At 34.2% G+C, this 21477-nt stretch overlaps 1 protein-coding gene across 6 annotated transcripts in view; it reads right to left on the bottom strand.

Moving 5' to 3' along the window:
• Positions 1 to 21477, bottom strand: part of LOC126769473 (serine/threonine-protein kinase minibrain) — a 108467-nt gene that overhangs the window by 84849 nt on the left and 2141 nt on the right. For 3 of the 6 annotated variants that reach the window (XR_007669367.1, XM_050488311.1, XM_050488312.1), the window contains exons 1-3: positions 13592 to 14021; positions 10241 to 10419; positions 9008 to 9109 (exon numbers count right to left, since the gene is read on the bottom strand). Coding sequence is in view for 5 of the 6 variants with exons in the window: in XM_050488311.1 (XP_050344268.1) it covers positions 9008 to 9109; positions 10241 to 10419; positions 13592 to 13670 (360 nt within the window). In the remaining variant the exon portion in view is untranslated. Of the gene's footprint in view, positions 1 to 9007; positions 9110 to 10240; positions 10420 to 13591; positions 14022 to 21477 lie in introns of those variants that run through there. The other 3 variants (XM_050488314.1, XM_050488313.1, XM_050488316.1) reach the window with 3 other exon arrangements.

Genomic DNA, 21477 nt, shown 5'->3' with positions numbered 1-21477 from the left:
AGGTTTACGTTTACTTTGTTTCCGCTATGATACTTTCAATTACAATTCTATTTTAATCATTTCGATCGTTAATTGTTTCAAAACATATTTGTATAAAGACACACACACTAAAGGATAATTCGACAATTTATTTCAATGACTGTTTAAGACATATGTACATATGTATTTATTAACAGAGTAAATTAAATCATTTATAAAAAAAATATAATATATCAATGATTTTATCTTCATTCGAAGGCAAACCGTTTATTTTATAAAAGTTGTTGATATTGACTGTAAACAACATCTAATTACGTAAAATATATATTATAACTTGATATACATGCAATTTTCGAAATGGTCAAGAATTATATAGTATTTTTTTCGTGGAAACAAACAATTAACGAGTAACATTATATACGCTATGACATTGATTTTAAATTATCAACAAGATAAAGCCAACAGCAGTGAATTTACGTAATTATCCCGTCTGCATATACTAATGTAATAATCTAACTGCCCATACTGGCCCGGATCAGGCTGGCGACAAGCGAACACCAAAACATCGAACCCTTATCGACCTCACAATAAGGGTCATTGTACAACAAAAAATGCGTTGCAGTTGCGTTAGTGACCGTCCGTACAATAATCCGGGTGGCAACAGTATAATCGTGACGTCGACTCACCTTGACTCACTTTAGTTGGCCCGCTTATGTTTGCTAGCCGTATACTAGTGATTAGTCTTATGTAAAAAAAAAATACATGCAAGTATACATGTCATTTATTTATCCCGCAAATATAGGGATTGTTAGAATACGATAAGTGATTCAAACGATTTCTTCATAGAAAGTAAAGAAAATTCTCATGTAAAAGCTTTTTTCTTATCAATGTTACGCTGAATTATCGTGTAATAAATAATTTATTACGCTTGAGAAAAAAATTGAGGACACAAAACATCCATTAGCTCATATGTAAGTAACTACTAACGCGTGTTTCCCTTGAGTAGATATTTGTCTGAATACATTCTAAATATGAAATCTTAGGGTACCTTATATTATAATATATACTTTATATTTAAATGTATCGCGGTTAGATCATACCGGCGCGGCCAAGAGAAACAATTGCGACTACGAAGCGGGTTTGCCAGACAAGATAAATAAAGCGAGGAGATTTGGAACTAGAGTTGGGACGATAGTATCGATACCAGATAGTCGACGTAATCGATACTCCGTGTGAAGGTGATACGTACTATTTTATTTATTTGAAAACCAGAAATGTGCTATACATTTCTGGTAGGCTGCATTGGCTCTCGCCTGTAAAAACAGAAAAACTAAATCAAAATGGTATCAATACACCCTGATGTATAGAATAGTCATTCATAGTATATCGATAGATTTGTTGTCGATACTCAGATGCTTCGTCGCACACATTTGTACGGCCGTATATTTCGCAGGTTAAAAAAATAGCAACACATAAAAACATATTGTATGGCAGCATTTAAATAATGAAGAAATTTAAAAGCATAGTTGGCCCAGTCGTTAGAATGCGTTAATCTTAACCGAAGATTGCGGGTTCCAATCCAGACAAATTAAGCAATTTGTGTTTCCAATCTCTTTCATGCTCGGCGGTGAAAAAAAACATCGTAAGGAGACGAACTTGTGTCTAACTTCACTGAAATTTTACTGAAGAAAACCCACATTGGAGCAGCATGATGGAATAAGTTCCAACCCTTCTCCTCAAAGGTTGTTTGTGTATTTACAGGCTGTTACGTATTTTTTGTACTATACACATAATTTTTACTTGTAACGTATATGAAACGTTGTCTTGTTATGCAATAACACACACGTGTACCAATACAGCATATCCATGACTTACATATGAATAAGCAAGTTTTTGTATATAATGTGCGTAGAAAATTAAGGTCGCGTTAATATATCGCCATTATATGACACTGGTAATTTATTTCATGTAAAAACTTATCTGATATGTAAGTAATAGCGGTCATGGAAATACTTCGTATTTGCATAAGTTAAACTCCCAGCCAGTATCATTACGTTATGTATAAATATTTTTTTTTAACGAAATATCGTAACAAAGTTATCATTACTATGTGATAAGTTAGTTTTAGATTATTCTTTTCGGAAATATTCTACTTCAGAACTTGAGTAAATATGGCAATTCAAAATTAATATACTGGTGCCGATATATATAACGGAAACTACATATGAACCGGTAACCAACTCTATCTTTAAAACTACATATGAACCGGTAACCAACTCTATCTTTAAAACTACATATGAACCGGTAACCAACTCTATCTTTTTGTAGCGCTAAACATAAACTACTCGTTACTTTGTTTTGCAGTTTGGGTTTAAAGGGTGAATGAGCCAGTATTCACAGGCAGGGACATCATTAGTTAACATGCGACCTTTCATGTGGAGCATTGACTGGGAGTGGTGGGGGTTGTGCCTTTTGCAGTGTCAGAATGTCAGTCTATGTCCGTAGTGATCGGTTGCTAGTCGACCTTCCCAAAATAATTAAAAATATATATATTTTCTGTTATATTCAGAGATTACACCGTGTTTCATATGTTCACTTTTGTAATCGTGTCTCGTAAGCGGCAATTAATTTTCACAGATGAAACAGCTGATGCTTGCTTCGCGTAGCTTCAAACATAGATGCGGCGAAAGCGTCATTACAATACACAACGGCTACGACGTGTTTGCTTGAGAATATCGTTACCTAACATCTGATAATATTTATGTTTCATTGAAAACATTTATAAATTCGAGACAATAATAAATTTACGTGATTTTTTTCCGCCCACAACATCGTCCACGTGTTAGGAAGGGGGTATGTGTTAGTTATGTACCTTTTATCCTTTTCAATATCCCAGAAAACGTGTATTCAAAATTTCATCATAAAGTCATGAAAGCTTAATAAACTGACTTTCGCATATTGGTAAGAATGAAAATTTAAATTTAGTATATATATTTAGATGTATATATTTATATAGTATATTTTGTTATTAGTTATTGTGTTATTAAATTAAATGATATTTGATTGTTATGTTTATAATGAACAAATAATAAATAAATGTGCTGTCGAATTGGAGGGCGATAGTAGCTACGACACAGTTTTATACTAATGTAGTTCCTATCGTATTTATTGTTTAAGATATGTATAATTTGTTCAAAATTTGTTCAAATGAAACATTTTCCAAACCAGTTATATATGCAATTAAAATAATATAAAACGATAGTTTAAACGTGTAACGGGCTAATCACTAACCCTAATAAATTCCAATAGCTCAAATATAATCGAGCGCGCTACTTTATTGCCGTCTACATTGCAGCAGAGTAAATAATGAAATAAAACTTGTCCAACATACGAGATAAATCTTCTTCGATATCCGTAGAACGAGGTCAGTCAATCTCGAGTCAGTAACCGATCTATAAATATTGATCTCTGTTCTCCTTGACTCGAATCGCAATAACCGGCCGCTTGCGAAATTCGCCCAACGGCGTTAGTCATTGTCGCCTATTGCATCTACTGCAAAATTGCAGTCAACTTGCTTCATACCTTATGCCTCATTCGTAAGGCAACATACAAACCGCCTTTATATGTTCACTTCATTTAACATTATTATATAGCTCTGCTGATAATCGACTGTTTAGTGAAAGTTGTATCGGCTAGTTACATAGCGTATAAATGATAATACATTTAAGCTGATATGATAATGATAATACATCATACGCAAAACGTCTTTATTTTGTAAAATAATTATTGTATCATGTTATACATTTAGCACAACACAATTCAATCAAAACAAAAAAAATGCAATCTATTAAAATTATATTTACGTCGACTTAGTTTTAATAATAATTTAAAATACAATGGAAACGTGTTGTTCAGAAACGTTCTGACCTATAGAAACAGTTATCAAGACTTATGAAATATATTTAAAATGATATGTTTTGCCTTTGCAATCTTTATCCATTTTATTACTTTTGGTGGGTCCATCCACCCACCACACATTTCTGTACATTACGGTATAATGTATCCTAGCGCATTTGAATAGATTTTTACGTAAAATATGTATTCATTACTATTTCGTACTTATTGTTGTCAGCGGAACGTACAAAGTGACGCAATTGGGTCATATGAAACCAATAAGTTGGTCGGAGAGACCGCAAAGTAGTATTAATAAAGGATTACCTATCCGCACTCCGCGTATAGAAAGGAATCGGAGACGTAACGTAATAAAAGGCAGTAGAAATGGAGAAAATGGGAAAGTCACAGGTCATCGACCTCCTGCTGGACAAAGATCTCACCTCGTCTAATGAAAGATAGTAAACTATATCATATGTAACACAGCAATTTAATCGAAAGAAAGAAATAAGCAAATCATCAGAAGAAAAATAAAAAATTATGATGTTATTTATATTAACATTGATTAAAAAATACTTCGTTCATATAAGTCGTGATAGCATTTGGTTTTATTTTCCATACAAATTAGTATATAGTATAATAATATTACAAGTATTTATATTATCAGAAAACTTCGAACAAATACAGAAAATGTATTCTGTTACAAACATGAATTTCATTTATATGGTGTATCGATTAGGGTTCACAAACAGTAATACCGAGGTGGAATGGATTGAAAGCGAATTGTGCCTCCTACACGGAGATAATATTCCCCGCAGCCGGATTATAATGCTCTGCCCACACAACAGTTTAATGGAAATTTCAAACTCCAAAGGGCAGTACCAGCAAATGATATATACATATAACATGGTTATTTGTATCTGTTATATATTTATTATGTTATACAAAACGTCTACAAAAAATCTGCATACACTTTTAAAAATTTACAAAACCTAATCACTAATTTTGAGGATCTTTGTTACGTAAAGCAGGGTACGGTGTAAATATTAAATATATATCGAGTATACCTATAACCCAGGTATGCTCTTCTAATCGCGCTTCTCAAATCAGAAAGCGCCATATAGTTAAAAGTATATATCAAAGTAGGTATCTATCCGAAAAGAAATTAAAAAATTAAGCCTGAATTGACAAACGCCTTATTTATGAAGTCGTCTACTAACATATTCTGTAACAATTAAACTTTTTCTATTTTGTATTTATCCAAGTATGGCTCGATTATTATCTGAGCTTTAATGGAATGCCGACGTTAGAAATTATTAACAATATTTTTAAGTAAAAGAATATCGAGATGAAAAACACAAAGCCAACAGGAAAAAGATATTTACATATTTTGTTGATTACACGAGAAAAAAATTAATCTATAACGTTGAAATATCCTTATTTTAGAATAAAAAAGTTAAAAAAAAAACCAACAAACGAAACAATCGCTAAACATATATAATTACACAATATTTATATAGCATTAAATAATATCGTAGTTCGATAAACATCATGTTCTTCGTTACGCAAATCTATAAAATTACTTATGTAGGCCAAAAAAAAAGTTTTTAGGTCAAATCAGAAATATAAACGTAGCAATTAATATGATAATACTTGAAATAAACAAAGTCAATAAATCACATATCGATGCACCGATGAATAAGCCGCTGATATCAAACTCGCATGGCTATGGCGTCATGTAAACAACCAAATAGGGCAACGACCACGTTCAAACGTAAATAGAATATAGCCTATTAATAATATGTTTAAAAATAAATAGACCGCTTTCGAAGGGGAGACTCCACGTGTCTCAAATGCTAAGATTAATTGTCCGACTCTTGTACAGGAATAGTAAATGTTTTGAAGTCGCTACGTTTTTATTTTCATTTTTGTCCATTCGCGGCTTGAATTATTTCGTCGGAAGTATAAAAGATTTTATCAAATTCTCTGAAATATATTTATTGTATGCATACTTTTTTTGATATACAACATTACGTAATTATTAGATTATGTCTGTATAACGCTAATTTATTTTAACAACGTATATCATAGAACATATGTATATATTCGATTCTTGGACTTCCATTTGGAGGGCCACTTCCCTGTGGAAAACACTGTGACGCAGCGTGAAATTATAAGGCTAGGCTGACCTTCCATCCAATACGTACTTGACGCAGATAATATGATAGTGTTATTTTTGACGCCATTTTATTGACATAAAATTAGTCAAATAACTAATATAAAATAAAGATGTTACTTTGGATGTGGATCGTCTCTGACAAAATCAAAATTAATTTTGTCTATGAATATCAAGATCGAAAATCCGGCTGTATGCAGAAGTCGGTGATAATGACGATGATGATGATGGTAAAAATCTGACTTGTTAATCCTTATCAAGACCGTATAATTTATTCATTACATTACATGAAAATAATTGCATGAAAATAAGCCGAGATGGCCCAGTGGTAAGAACGCGTGAATCTTAACCGCTGATCGTGGGTTCAACCAAACCCGGGCAAGCACCACTGAATTTTCATGTGTTTAATTTGTGATTATAATTCATCTCGTGCTTGACGGTGAAGGAAAACATCGTGAGGAAACCTGCATATGTCTGATTTCATTGAAATTCTGCCACATGCGTATTCCACCAACCCGCACTGGAGCAGTGTGGTGGAATAAGCTCTAAATCTTTTCCTCAAAAAAGGGAGAGGAGACCTTTAGCCCAGCAGTGGGACATTCACAGGCTGTTACGGTACGGTACGGCATGAAAACTGTCGTAATTACTCCCAGAAATATACTTTTTATCTAAATTCATATCCGTTGACTTTATTGTACTCTACTTTTGCATTAAAACACAAAAAAACCTAAAACACAAAAAAAAACCTAAAACTTCAAGGCTTAGCTTCGTAATTGTTATATTCGGCCCAACGTCTTCTATTAAAACATAATAGAAAAATCTTCTCTTTACAAGATTCTTCTCTTCAAAAGATTTACAAGGGTGGTCGCAGTTTCGCATAACTTATCCTGTGTACGTTCAGGTTTACAGTGCGGTCGTCCTACGCTGCAGTGAAAACTCACGCCCACGTGATCCAAAGGTCAGACGTAACACGTGCTGGAGCGTCATAAACAACCGGGAGCTATACATATCATCTGCGCAATTATATCAATTCATATTCATGCTGAAATCGATGGGTAATATATTGATATATAAAATGGTAGTTTGCCTTTATGATCTTTTTATTACCCTAATGTTGATAGCCTCGTTGATCTAGTGGCTAGGAATAAGGCGGCGGATCGCAAGGTTATGGGCTCAAACCCCAGGTCAAGCCAATAAAAACTTATTATGTTTTTCTGTCATTGATTCTCAGTAACAGCCCAGAGGCTAGAAGTTAGAAATGTGTAACCTTGGAAAGAACGGATAACCGTTTGTCCTACGCCTAAACTCTTTCCGGTGAGATTAAGTAAATTGAGAGTGCACCCGTGTTTGGAACACTCTTGTGCACTATAATATGCAGTTGGCTTATCTCTCTTGTGATTAGCCGCTGTCCCCAAAATCAAAAAATCATCACGAAATCATGTCAGGCAAACATCACATCCTAATGTAAAATCGGCAGAAAGCCGTACAAGTCATCAATTTGATCAGGTAATTTTAAAATGTTACCCAAAATTTTCATTCGAGAAATTGTCTTTTTATTATGTTTTTTCTTATTATTCATGTGTTTCTGAAGAATAATAAACAAAGATTATATTCATGATGAATAATTCACTGGATGTATATTTCAATTCAGTGAGTAATCCTGACGTACATATCGAGATATATCTCAAAGGTTAGCGAACTTAGCTTCCAAAAGCAAGGTCGAGAAACGATTTCCGCATATGACATTATCTATACATAAAGCAGTACATTCTGTGTGTCTGTTAGTTTATGATTTATGAATTTATCAAAAAACGAGTGCGTCCGATACATGAGTAACAGAATACGAAGATTCATTTTTTTTAAACATATCGTAATAAAATCGAATTTTTACATAAACGATAATCAAATACGGACAATGTGATTCAATATCTTAAATATATATAAATGAACGATGGTATATATGTTTGAGATTAATAGAATAATAACTTCGACATCCTTTGACCGATAACTATGAATGTTGACACATATATGTATGTCTTTTTTCATGGGAAAGATACTAATACTTGTAAGCCGCCGGTTAACGGCGCTGCAGCGCAAAAACCGATCACCATGCTTTGACATAGTATGTCAAATACAGATGGGACAACGTCTGAGTTCTCTAGTTACATATAATATTCAATGCTGCTCGAAAACATAGATTGGTTTACGACTTTACATCGTTATAAATGAAATAAAAAAATTGTCACCAAATTAAATGCTACAGCCATAATGTTAATAAAGTTATTTACCAAGAAGTTTTTAAAGGTAATTATGCTTATTTACCTTATAAACAAAAAACTTACACAAGGATAATATTTTTCGGTGTGTCGAACTAACCGTGCAGTACGCAGCACGCGTGTACGTTACTATTATCAAAAAAATTTTATCACAGTTCTGATAATTAAACAATAGTTCAGGTAAAGCATAGTTTTACTACGAAACAATGGATAGATGTAATTATGAGGCATTAATTAGGGAAATGCAATCGTAATTTGATTTTCATTACTAAGTTTTTATAATCTTCTAAAAATATAATCAAAGCAAATAGTATATATATACAAACACTTATTTTCGATATAGAGTTATTTTGATGTCATCCTGAACGATTTTAAACTACAAGAACTAATTACTAAGACTAACCTCTATCTGCACAAGAAATACAATAAATAAGGGTCTTTTTCTCTTATGCCTAGGAATTCTCAGTAGCAGCCCAAGATATGGACTTCCATACTTTAAAATGCTTTTTATTTCCCTCGAGATTTGAACCCGAGACCTCCGGTAATGCAGCGTATGGACTATCACTGCTAAATAAGTATATTTAAAAACGTCCAATAACATATACAGTTCAAATCAAACTTACTTTAATTTAAAACGATTTATCCCTATGTATTTGTTTAAAGTAAATGATAAAAAGTCACTCACCTCGTTTATGTGTTTATATGTTTTAATGAGATCGACGCTAAGTTTCCTTAACGGCGCTGTTGAAGGGTCCCGAAAATGATGCGGTATTCGAGCTTGCATAGCCTAGACAAAAGAATTTTTATCAGATATTTTACAGTTTAAAAACATAAATCATAATAAGCAACCATAGCAGAAAAAGCGGGACAATCGAAGCTACAGGCACTTTCCCGTTTTAAACAAATATCGCATGCTTAAGAGAAGGAAAAAAGTATAAACTTTGAATCAAAAAAAATAAAAATTATAGTAAATAAAATATCGAGTGCTTATAATATAGTATCTAAACGTATTATTTATCACCTAGTGCAAAAAAATAAACTAATCTACAGATTTAAAAACATATGATGATCAGTGCAAAACTAATTATGAAATGTGATAATAATTATATGTAAATGAAATCGTATGCGTACATATTCGTAAATAAAAATAAATAAACTTTTATAATAGACACTTCTTTGTATGTCGTGTGATAAGTAAGCAGAAAAAAAAACTATTTAAAAATGTTTACATATTGATCAAATTAATGCGATTGATCATAGTGTATGAAAGCATTCTACACGAGACAGTTTGAAGGTTTTAATATATCTTAACAATCCATTAATAAAACTTACTTAGAATTGAGGTATTTAATCTGTTACAACTGAAACTAAAAATTACAACATGAGCTATTATAATACCCTAAGTTCAAACGTTAATAAAAACAAAACGAACGAAATTCTTTCAATGAAAAAACTGTAGTCGAGCCCATTAAATAATTACCTAAGTCTAGACAAGAATTATCCATAGTGCGACGGCTGGTCCGTACTTAACACTTAAATACATCCAGTGTTTCAGAAATGGGAACTTGTAGATAATTAGTGGTACTTTGTTTGAGAGATAATTTATTTACTTGGGTGTGATGTCTAGCTTGACAGTATTGTTAATGGTGCTTTTAATAAAACAATGGGACGATCTTACCGTACGCATTTCAATGATTAAATAATACACATTTATAAGAGTACGGTCATTATTTGTTCTACAATTATTGACATATATTATACGTCATCGAAACATTACAGATTATTCTACTCTATTGTAACAATGCCTGGTAAACTTTATTTTTAGCATTGGTAATTAATTCTTTTTAATATATAAAAGAATCCTAATCGCAAACCCCAGTAAATAGTGTTAGCCCAAACTGCCTCGTGCATCATTTACCTGGGCGGGGGTACGGTAGCGCCTGAAAGCTCTTGGGTTGCGCACTGGGGCGCTCACCTGAATGTCCGAAGGCGCGCTCATAGAGGCAAGTTGCTCCTCGGCAACCAGCCGACCATATAGAGGAACGTGTCGCCTCTCGCCGCCGGCGGCCTCCGGCATGCCGCCGCCGACCACGCCCACTGCAACAAAACAAATAATTACCACTTCCAATTTTCTAAACAACAACCAACACAATTATGAAAAACTATTGGGTGAATATTTCAAATAGTATTATATCAAAACTTAAGGACGGTGCGCAAGTTTTAGAAGTCACTTTAAGAACTCGAAGAAAAAAGTCCAATGTCATGGTATACGCGTCTTGGGGCCTATAAGAGCGAATACAAAGCGTTCTCTAATGAACAGACTACAAATAGTTTACGCTTTAATATAGTCGAGAGATCGATGTCTCGACTGGAGCATGTCAATCAACCCATGTTAATCCACGTAAGCGAGCCTCGTTCACCTTCCTCGCCCACTCGTCGCCAAATTATAACACACCGTGTGAATCATTCATATGTGAATTCACCATGACTCGTGAGTTCCGTGAAGACCAAGAAATAATATTTTAAGTTATTCCTAATTAAACTTTATTTTTGAAGGTGCATTTTTGTTACCCTAACTGCAAACAATAAATTATTCGGTAATTAAAATTCAAATAATATTTTAGTCCAGCAAGTTTTCACGTCTCATATCAGGTAATTATACGATTATGTCATGTATGTGTCGGACTTGTCAGTTTCTAAGTACATTTCAATCTTTATGAACTTTCATCGCATATTGCTTGTGCGCCAAGCTTGAAACAAGTCACTAAGTATCTCTCGGCGTCTTCCCATTGGGATTGCCAAAATGTTTAGGCCGTTGAGTTTCATAACATACACGATATACACGCACAAACACACACATCGATAAATAAATGATGTTGAAATAAAGTTTTGAAGTTACTTGTTACTTTATAAAACGTAGATTTGGAAGGTATTCATGTCATGTTGTTTTATAACAAAATGTAATCGTATTAAAAATTGAAATAAAAATAATAAGTACAATTAAAAAAATACTGCCCTCTATTGAATAGATTTAGTTAATTTGTCCCGTTGCTCACATATGGAAACATGAAATTCAATTAAGTTAGGTTGTTGCATGACAACATAAAATATTTTGATTGTATTTATTTTGGCGTTAACTTTGTCACGCAATAAAAATTTTGGAGTTGTGAAACTGATTGCCCTATAAAATACGGGTCAGTTATGGCCTGTGAGTTACATGTACGGAATATAGTAGACTAAGCTATAGGTGTAAGTCTGATTGTTATCTAAACTGTTTTATACCAGTAACCAAGGAGCCAGTACGAGCGAGGTGTAAGAGCTCACTTAGAGGGAAACAGAGGTCGCAGACGAGTTAATTCAGACTTATTTATGTACCGTCTGGCACGATGTGACATTTCATAATAAAACACCACCGTTCGACTCACTCGTTTATTTCAAGGCGACTTTTGCAGAGCGGAAAGTTTGTTTAACGTCTTGTAAGTTCGCATTACTTTATGTGCTTATACAAATTAAAAGTAAATTTAAATTAAAATTAGAATTTAATATTTTTAATTTTCTTATAATAATCTGTAACTTGATAAACAATAAATATCATATCGCTAATCTAGACGACAACTGAACAGAAGAACGACGGCTGTATATGTCTGGCGATTTAGAGATTGCAGATTCGATTGGTACCCTTTAAACTTTTGTCGTACACACTCCTCGAACAATTTTTACGCTTTACTGGAGGAGAAAATTGTTTATGTGTTGGTGGAACAATTTGGCTAGATCCAAAATTTGAAAGACGAGATTTAATTCTCCTAAGCGATAATGTTATGTAAATTTTATCGATATTTATTAGCAAATAAGTGGAGTGGCAACATTAAAAAAAAGTAAACAAGGAGACAAGCCATGCGCCATGTCAACGAGCAAGTAAGCAAGCCTTTCTATTATCACACTCACGCGCCACATGTGCAACTATTCGCATGCTATCACATGTGATCTCGACAACTGCGTAGTTTATAGAAACGCGTTACGCTGCGCGAGCATATGTGTGACGTTGTCGTGTGTACGCTTCTTTAGGTATGTCACGTAATGCACATATTCATTTTCATAGAAATATGCAGTAATTGGATGTAATTGAGTAAAAGAAACGTAATTCCTGTTGTATCGGCTTTTTTTCAGACGATTCTTTAGATGATACAATGTGCTCTTGAAATCATTGATTTATTTTGTATAATAATTTATATTTAAATAAGTATTTTAATAATTTTTATTTGCTGGTAATGCTGAAGACATTTTTTATTTTATTTTTATGAATATAATCTTAACTTAATATAAAAATTGATTGTTAATTTGAGTGTTTAATCAAATACCAATTGACCTCAGTTTAGGGGCACGTGTCTGTTTGCTGTACGATAGAGGCGGTAGAATAAAACGGTCTCGTGTCCATACTGTAGCGAGTTTTAACTGCGCAGCATTTTGTCCAATTTAAGATGAGCTCTAAGACAGCACAGTGTATACCCGAAGAGCTCTGTTTTGTTATGAGCGGAGGGCGGGTGTGGGCGTCGTGTATCGATGGTACGCCGAGTCACCGAGACGATCTACGTCACCATTGCCAAGTCGTTCAAACCAGCCGCAGTGCCGGCCGACAACCTGTGGTAGTATGCGTGGAATGCGACTAACCGGCGATAGGTTAGCGTGGGAGGTGCAAAATAACTTGCTTTGCTGTTTATCGAACTGCAAATGCCGTTTTAAGTTTAGATCGGAGTTGGTATCAAATCATAAATTTTGTTATATTTTTATTGAGCGAATAGCGAATGTAAAAATTAATATAGCAAAGGCCAAGAATCTCATGACATGAAGATGACGCAAGCAACGAAGGAATTTACTACAACAGTTTATTCGCAGAAGTCGTTTGATAATATGATACCGGTTCATTAGGGTAAAATAAAATCGAATTTTAATTACTCTACGTAATTCACCTCCACATTATTGATATTATTTCTTATTTTGTGCGTACATATAAAAATTTAATGAAATATATTTTTATAGATAGTTTGTACTAAATGCGTGACCATATTTATACTATTTATATATTTTGAAACATATTTTAATGGTTTCTTATTTTTATTATTACTTAATATGGTTTGTTGTTATGATTTGTAACTAATATTTTTTGTTGATATTTCCTTTGAAATTATGATTTGCTCTTAGATATTATATATTTATATAATCATGTCAACGTTTCACAGGAACGTGCACAAAATAATAATTGTGGACTTACAGTCATCGACTTTTTCCTCCTTTATAGACATCCCAAGAATCCAATATGTACTCGAAACACTGAACAAAGAACTTATCATTGAACTGAATCATTTGGTGTCAAAACAAAAGCGCTGAGACAACGTTACATTAATATAACAAAGAAACACTTGTATCACTGCACCACTATCAAAGATCCTGATTAGCCACAGTCCCATCTCGATTGTGCGTTTTTATCAATTTAACATGGAATTCGAGGCGTGGGTACGTAGTTGTGTATTTAACTATCTACCATAATGGTCGACGTCGGTGCCGCCGCGTCCTTGCGCGTCACTGGCGGCCGCATGTTATTGTTGTGCAACAATGTTTATACACGTGGAGTTGTTGTGTTGTGAACGCGTAACTTGTCAATATCAGCGGCGATAACGAGGGTACAGCGGCGAGCGGCGCGGGCGGCCCGACACGACTAACGCGCATTCTATAATAGCGCGCGCTTGTAAGCAATAAATGAGCGAAAGACCACGTGATTCAGGTGACACACGCGTCAATGTTGGATTGTGGTGATTTTTATCGTTTAGTGATTCACCTTACTACGGTTTGCTCCACGGTGTTTTATTTACTATCTTTGATATCTTGTATATATCTGTTTTGAAAATTTAAAAACAGGATGTACACAACGATAATATGTATATTATTAGCATTCGATTCGATGTATTACTGTTCAAACATGGAATGAACGTGATGAATACTATATTCGAGCCAATCCTGGAGCATTAAAGAAAAAGTAAGGGCCGGCACTTCGAACAGTCATATGCATAAAACTACACGAATTCCTTTTTTCCCGGCTGCTGCCAGCCACGCAATTTCTCCGATTGTATGCAAATCCTCAACGCAAACAAAGAATGAAAAAGCACCGACGCAGACGTTCCGTGCCTCCATCCCACCTGAGTACACCCGTCCCGTCTGAGCTCGGGGCAAACTAGCGACTCGCGAGCACAACACAATCCCGACGAGAACAGAGCCGCACCGTAAACAATCCTACTAGGATATTATTCCTGAATAGATCTCATCTTTTTACATATCGACCGCCAACTTCTTAGAGCTCTTATTACTTAGACTTAGAGTCTTCGGCTTGTGAATAATTCAGCGAGTTTTCTATTAACTACTCAGATAAGAGTATGACGTGCGTAGATGATTTATACGGGGTAGACAGGCTAGAGACGAGACGAAGACAAGATATACACTTATCTTCTGCAAATTATTATTGTAACTTTTTTAGCTAGATAGTAATTTAATTTTATTAAAATAAGTAGAGTTAAGAGCGATCAAAGAACCTATTCTAATATTCAACCATTCTCAAATTATAAATAGTTTTCGTGTATAATGCTTTCTGCCTTTGGCTTTCATGTTTAGTAAAAAACGTATCCTATTTTAGATATTTTTTGAAATATAAGAGTTATTTCTACATGATGAGAAAATGTAGAAACATTCGATACCTCTTGAGAACCGTCACGAGATAACGCTTTCATGCATTATATTTAGTCATCAAACGATTACAAATATTAATATGCCAATACTGCAGGAGAGTGCGTTGTATTGCATATTATTTTAATAATGTCGCGCGTATTGCTACGACAGGATGACTAAGGATATATTTGTTTCTATGCCAATATACATACATTTCAAGTATATTTAAAAACTAACAACGCTTAATTTTGAAAACCTATCCTTGAGTTACACAATAATATTGTTTGTATTGTTATTCAAGGTATTTGATATTAACGCTAAATTAGATATTTTATCTAAACGATATATTTTCACCTTAATTCAATTAAAACTTTCAAGTCAATCAAAAATTATGTTTGTGAACAGTTCGATGTTGATAATACCGATAATTCGGTCGGTAACATATATATACAAGTAGCGTATCAAGGAATCAAGGAAAATATTCAAAAAATTACCTGTGAAGATTTTTTTTATAAATGCTTTTTTAAAACCAAAGACCAAAGTCATGTATTATTCAGCGAAACCTTTAAACATCTTTACTTTATATTAATTCATATTAATTATAGAGGTATTATATTACAAACACTTTTCACTTCTATGACAAAAGATCAATCAACTTTAATAAAAATTATTAACGTGTTAGAACTTTAAAAAGAGGAAAACATGATATGTGACAATTAATATTTCGCATTAAAAAAAAATAAGTTTCGAAATCGTTTTGTTTCTGTCTCATTAACAAAAAAAGCCACTAGAACAAGCTCTAAAAATTGCTTGAACCTTCCACGAATTAAAGAAAGACGCTTGGCTACCTAGACATCTTATATATGATATATCCGATATCGGATACTGAGAATCCAGGCTATTGTTTGACCTTGTCTGTTTATGTGATCGTTGTCAGTATCGAGAAACATATTTAGAGCTTCTTTTGACTACTAACGAACAAAGGGATTCAGAGAGCCATAACACAAGTTTATTAATTGCTTTTTAGATATTTATATATAGAGTACTACTATTTTCATATTGGTGCAGCAAAACCAGACGAAAACACCCATTACGTTCCTTACTTAAAACAAACACGTTAGTTATTAAATATTACAATCACTCATCCCCGGGGTTCGGTAGTTTAAATTCGAAATGCACAATGCATACATCATACAATAAGTTAAACTAGAGTCAACGCCGGGGTCCATGTAACTGCTGATCGAGTGAGCGAGGCAGCGAGGCCGCGAGCCGGTCCCGGGCAGGTTTAACGTCCGGCCGGCGCGTCTGGCCGTTAACCCGGGGCCCGTGAGGTGCGCGCGAAAACAACGCGCCCGCGCCGTTATCGACGCCACCGCACGCGATTGTATCGCATCATTGATGAATATATTGTTGTAGTAGTGCAAGAAATGGATGTGTATTTTGGCGCGAATTTTGACACTTCCAAACAAAAAAAAATATTTTTTTTTCTATACAATTACTAATATTTTTTTATTCCGTGTAGTATCGTAATATGCTAAGGCCTCCTCTACTTGAGAAGGTTCGGATCTTATTCCGAAATCGAAATTTCCGTTAAATAATCGTGGCTTAACTCTACACTAAGGTGATTCTACAACAGAAATCACTTAGAACCCAATACCTAATAGTAGGTATATAAAAATATTATATATTCCGAAATCAGGGATAAAAATCCAAAATGCCAATTATTACATTTATAAAATTTCCTATTTTCTAAACATACCGTCAAGTTGACTACTAATTTAACTCGTAAATCTTTGGCCCGTGATAGAGACTTGGATATTCACAAAGTGCATTCGATAATTGTCGAAGAGATCTCGACCTTCGTTTTCGTCTACATTTTTCTACTTAATACATCCATTGTTAATCACGTTACGATAAATCAATATAGATAATAGAATAGATGTGTCATTTCCATATATTTTTGCATTTTCATTGACACACATCGAAATCAACAAAACACTTTTATTTTTGTATAGTATTAACAAATAACTCCAAACATTCATATATTATCCGTTTTGATCAAATTAGCATTGGTAAAGAATAGACTAATTGTTGAGAAGGTAGGAAGTTTTGACAGTTGAATAAGGCCAATTGTATTCATAAAATAAAGACATCAACCCGTGACATTTACATCTATATAAACATATTCAATTTTGAAACATGATACAATTGATCAGACTTCAGAACAGTTAATGTTTACCAGCATCCGTAGATGTGGTTGCTCTAGATTACGAAGGCGGCCACCAATGCGGTGCAAAAACTGTCGGTCAACGACGCGGGGCCCGCTGGGATGTGAACTGGTGAATTCTCCATATATAAAGGAATTGTCCTTTGATGATTTTATATTATTAAATTTTATGTATTACATATGCATTATTTTACGTACGACTGTACTTATTTGCAATTTATATTTTTTCATGTATAAATGATATTCAGCGACTTACTACATTTATTTATTATTTTAGTTGTACTGATATTGAAGCAGATTGAAGACTAGCAATGACAAACTGTCTTGTTGCATAATAGTATTTGCATAATATAGAAACTCCCGTATAATTTCGCAACAAGCTGTCAGAAGCTTAAAGAAGTCAGCCGATCAAACCACTTATACATTTAGTAATCTACTTTTGCGCAATACTCCATTATCTTCATCAGCGGACCCCAACGTTGACCATAATCAGACCATTAACGACGATTATTTCTCAGCAGGTCAGTCTTACAATATCGTCGATTTCAATAGGGCAACGAACAGGCAAAATTACTGCGAATAAGAACAGGCGAATTATGTTGCAACCCTAGTCGATGAAGGCGATATGTTCTCGTCCTTAATAATATTTTTATTAATTCGAATAAAAAAAAAATTTCTTTATTATATTAAACTCACGTAGGTTCACAATCACTTCCGTCGCTGAGTTTTGACTTTCCATACTCATTCAATTATGTATTAAAATAAACCACCGTTCGCCGCGCAAAAACCTTCGCGGCCGGTCGTTGACACCGAGGGGCACTTTAGGGCTGACTCGTCACACTCCGCCAACACCGCGCCTTATAATAATACTTAACAAAGTATTTATTTTCATCGAAACCGTGACAAGTTGATATTAAGTAATACATGTATAATAAATTAAAATCATATAACTTTAAAATATGAAACGAAATAATTACATAAATGTTGCGAAATCAGGTGAAATTATACAATTCTCGTACTACCATTCTCCACGTCATGTGCGATTACTTTCTGAAAACATTATAACAAACATCGTCAATGTTTTTGTATGAGCACACATGTAATTGATTGGTTGTCAGGTGGTTTTTCGAAGTTGCGATAATGGCGGACTGTCGGTACGTTGGAAATAGCGTCGGAAACGACAAAGCAAGCGTATGATATGTAAGCGAGACTAAATCCAATTAAAATGCAAATGGTTGTCGGTGCGCAATGAAATCGTGGCCGCAAATATAATGGGTCGAGTGTGAGTGGAGCGTCGACAGTGGAGAAATCTTGGCCATTTGCATTGGGTACCTGAATACCCACACAATGTTCGGTGGCCCACGCGTTGTCTTCGCACACCACACGTTTACCTACCGCAGATTGTTATTGAACTCTATTAATAATATTATATTACCTGCATAATGTAAATCAATCGTACGAATAACGATATAACATGTATTAAGCAATAATTATTTATCACATTCATAATACAATAATTAAAATTGACAAGATGTCTGTAAATATTGATTGTAATAACATACTAATGGTAATGCTCTCGGCATTAACCTTTTGTACTTTCGACGTATTTCTTTTAATAGGAAATCCGATCTGAAAATCTTTTTAGGCGACATAACAAAATACTAATCACTTTCACAATACTTCCCATTCTTAAATTTAATGCATTTTCATTTCAATTAAATGTAACTTGAATTGAAATCGTTAAGCGTTCTAACTAATATTTTGTGTCAACGATGAGTTTTGGTAGGGTCCAATAAATTTGTTCCGCATTCCAACGTGAATTTCATTCACTGGCTGTAGCCGAATCGTCTAGACTGTGTGTCGGAGAAAGGTGACCATTCACCGTCGAGACGGCCTGACTACATCGCTTCTGAGATATGGCCACTTAAATGCTTACCGTTAAATATCCTACTATACCTATGTGTTAGTAAGATGCGATATAAATTACCGCTACATAAAAATCAAACATTGTTTTCTATTCTCGGTAATCTATTACTATTCACAATAAGTAAGTTTCCATTAAAAATCGTGGTTTTAACAAAAAGAAAAGTTCACAGATAATTTATTACAAATAATCCAAAAAATATACGAGCCATTTTAAGAAAATTTATAAAAACCATGACTTAAGTTACGAAAAGGCGAAGCTAAATTAAGTTTTTTGTTAAAATAATAACGTAAAATACACGTGTGGATAATATGTTACTTTATCAGAAAAAAAATAAAAAAAAAAATAAGAAAGGGATGGAAGTACGTACGCAATGAAAGCTGATTTAGTCAACTATCATAAGTTTAACAGTACAAGTTTGATCTATGATATCACTTTCTCATTACAATGGTTGAATGAAATACGGCTTCGGAATAACGATAGTATTTCATTGCAATATTGGCAGTTACTTTGATTTACTTAGTCTTAACGAGGAGACAAGTAAACGGGCCAATGGAAATGAGAAAACGTTTAAAACAAGTAAACTATAGCAGGTTACTTTCGAAACACGATATCATCTACATGACGCCCGTTGCACGAGCGTTTTGGTTTAATAGCAACAGCGCACCGTGGGGCCGACATCCGCATAGCAACAACTTTCTGCCGGTGAATGAAAGTTGATCGCGGGGTTTAAACGCCACTTTAGGTACTGTTGTAAATATTTGGCACTCCTGTCCCATTTGGGAACGTATTTTGTTCTTCTGTTTATTTTTCGATGCCAATTTTTTTTTGTCGCATTTAAACTACTTTTATGAAAATACTTTAAATTTTTATCGCCACGATCGATTTATAGGTGATTATACGCCTACTGTTAAATTCCACAGATGCATGCAGTTAGTGTTATAAAAAAGACCTCTAATATTATAAGCGATTACACGAAAGAAAAAGAAACTTTATTAAGTAAAACTTTACTAAGGCTTTGAAGAGTTCGGACAAGGTCAATGGTAAATTCTCGAATAAAAATGTCACGATATAAACCATACCATAATATATGTCCAATTGTTTTTATATTGTCGTTAGTGAAAACAAAAGCGTAGAAGTATGTGAGTCGTTATGTTATGTAGTCATTGGATAATCGACTAATACTTCAAGTTCCAAATCGGAATGACCGGTCACAGATTCCTAGAAACTGGGGTATCGGGAGCACAATCTTTGTTTTATTTAGGTAGATCCGGCATAACGATCTTCAATGGAGTGCCAAAAGCGTGGGAGGCGAAAGAATCTGAGCTTCACCATTAAATGGAATCTTATATTTACTTATCACATAATTATGAAAATACCACTCGTCACCCAAAAAAACGTGGAAAAAGGAGAGTCAATAAATTTTTTTATATCCTACTCCTCGTTACATCTGTGCCACGCTCCATGAGTGTATTCTATGTGGCTATAAATTTATCTCTCGGATACGTATTGTTATTCGTTCTCAGTTCCCCAAAGCCCGTATCGTAAATAAACAACAAAAAATGAAGTGATTTACTCAATTTACCGGTATTGTAGCCGTGATAAGTATAATTGTGTACCAATTTAATATTGTCAGCCTTACATCGGGGTTAGGGTGTAAAAGTTGTGTTATCTAATAAAAGCATCAATGCAAGCACCCATCTGCGAGGGTTGAGCTCAGAATTAGGTTAAAGGTTGGGGAGGTCGACGCGCGTTAACCAGTTTTGGGGTCGAGGCTACATGGAGCGATCAATTTAACACAAAATAAACTTCGCGATGTAACAGAAAAATCAATTCGGTCTCATGAGTACCCTTATCTTTCCCATAAGAATCTTATATCGATAGACATACATATATGCCACTTAAGTAAGCTGTGTTTTTACGTCATATTTACCGTCATTGTTTATTACAAACACGTGCTCTGAAGATAATCTGAGAGGAATGCGTCTGTGAAGCCATAAAGTTTCATGTAATATAAATTAGTTATGTCTAAACGATCCGTAACTCAACCCTAATCAAACGCCAGAGGAAAATCAGGTCAAAGGGATATAGGGCAGTACTCACAGGTAGGTCACAGAGGGCTGTGTGCATTCAACAATGTAAATCAGTGTACACAGTCAGGAAACAGCCTGCAGTTTTGTCACTAGAGGGGATGGAATGGATAATTATATCATGTCTATTTCATTAAGTATCTATCTAACTTTATGAAGCAACTGGTTTTTGTAAAAATCCATGGGAACAAGATGAAGAG

Source organism: Nymphalis io, chromosome 7 (genome assembly GCF_905147045.1).
Source record: "Nymphalis io chromosome 7, ilAglIoxx1.1, whole genome shotgun sequence".
NCBI classification, from domain to species: Eukaryota; Metazoa; Arthropoda; class Insecta; order Lepidoptera; family Nymphalidae; genus Nymphalis; species Nymphalis io.
The sequence above is the reverse complement of the archived record's forward strand: the minus strand, read 5'-3'. Positions and strand labels throughout refer to the sequence as shown.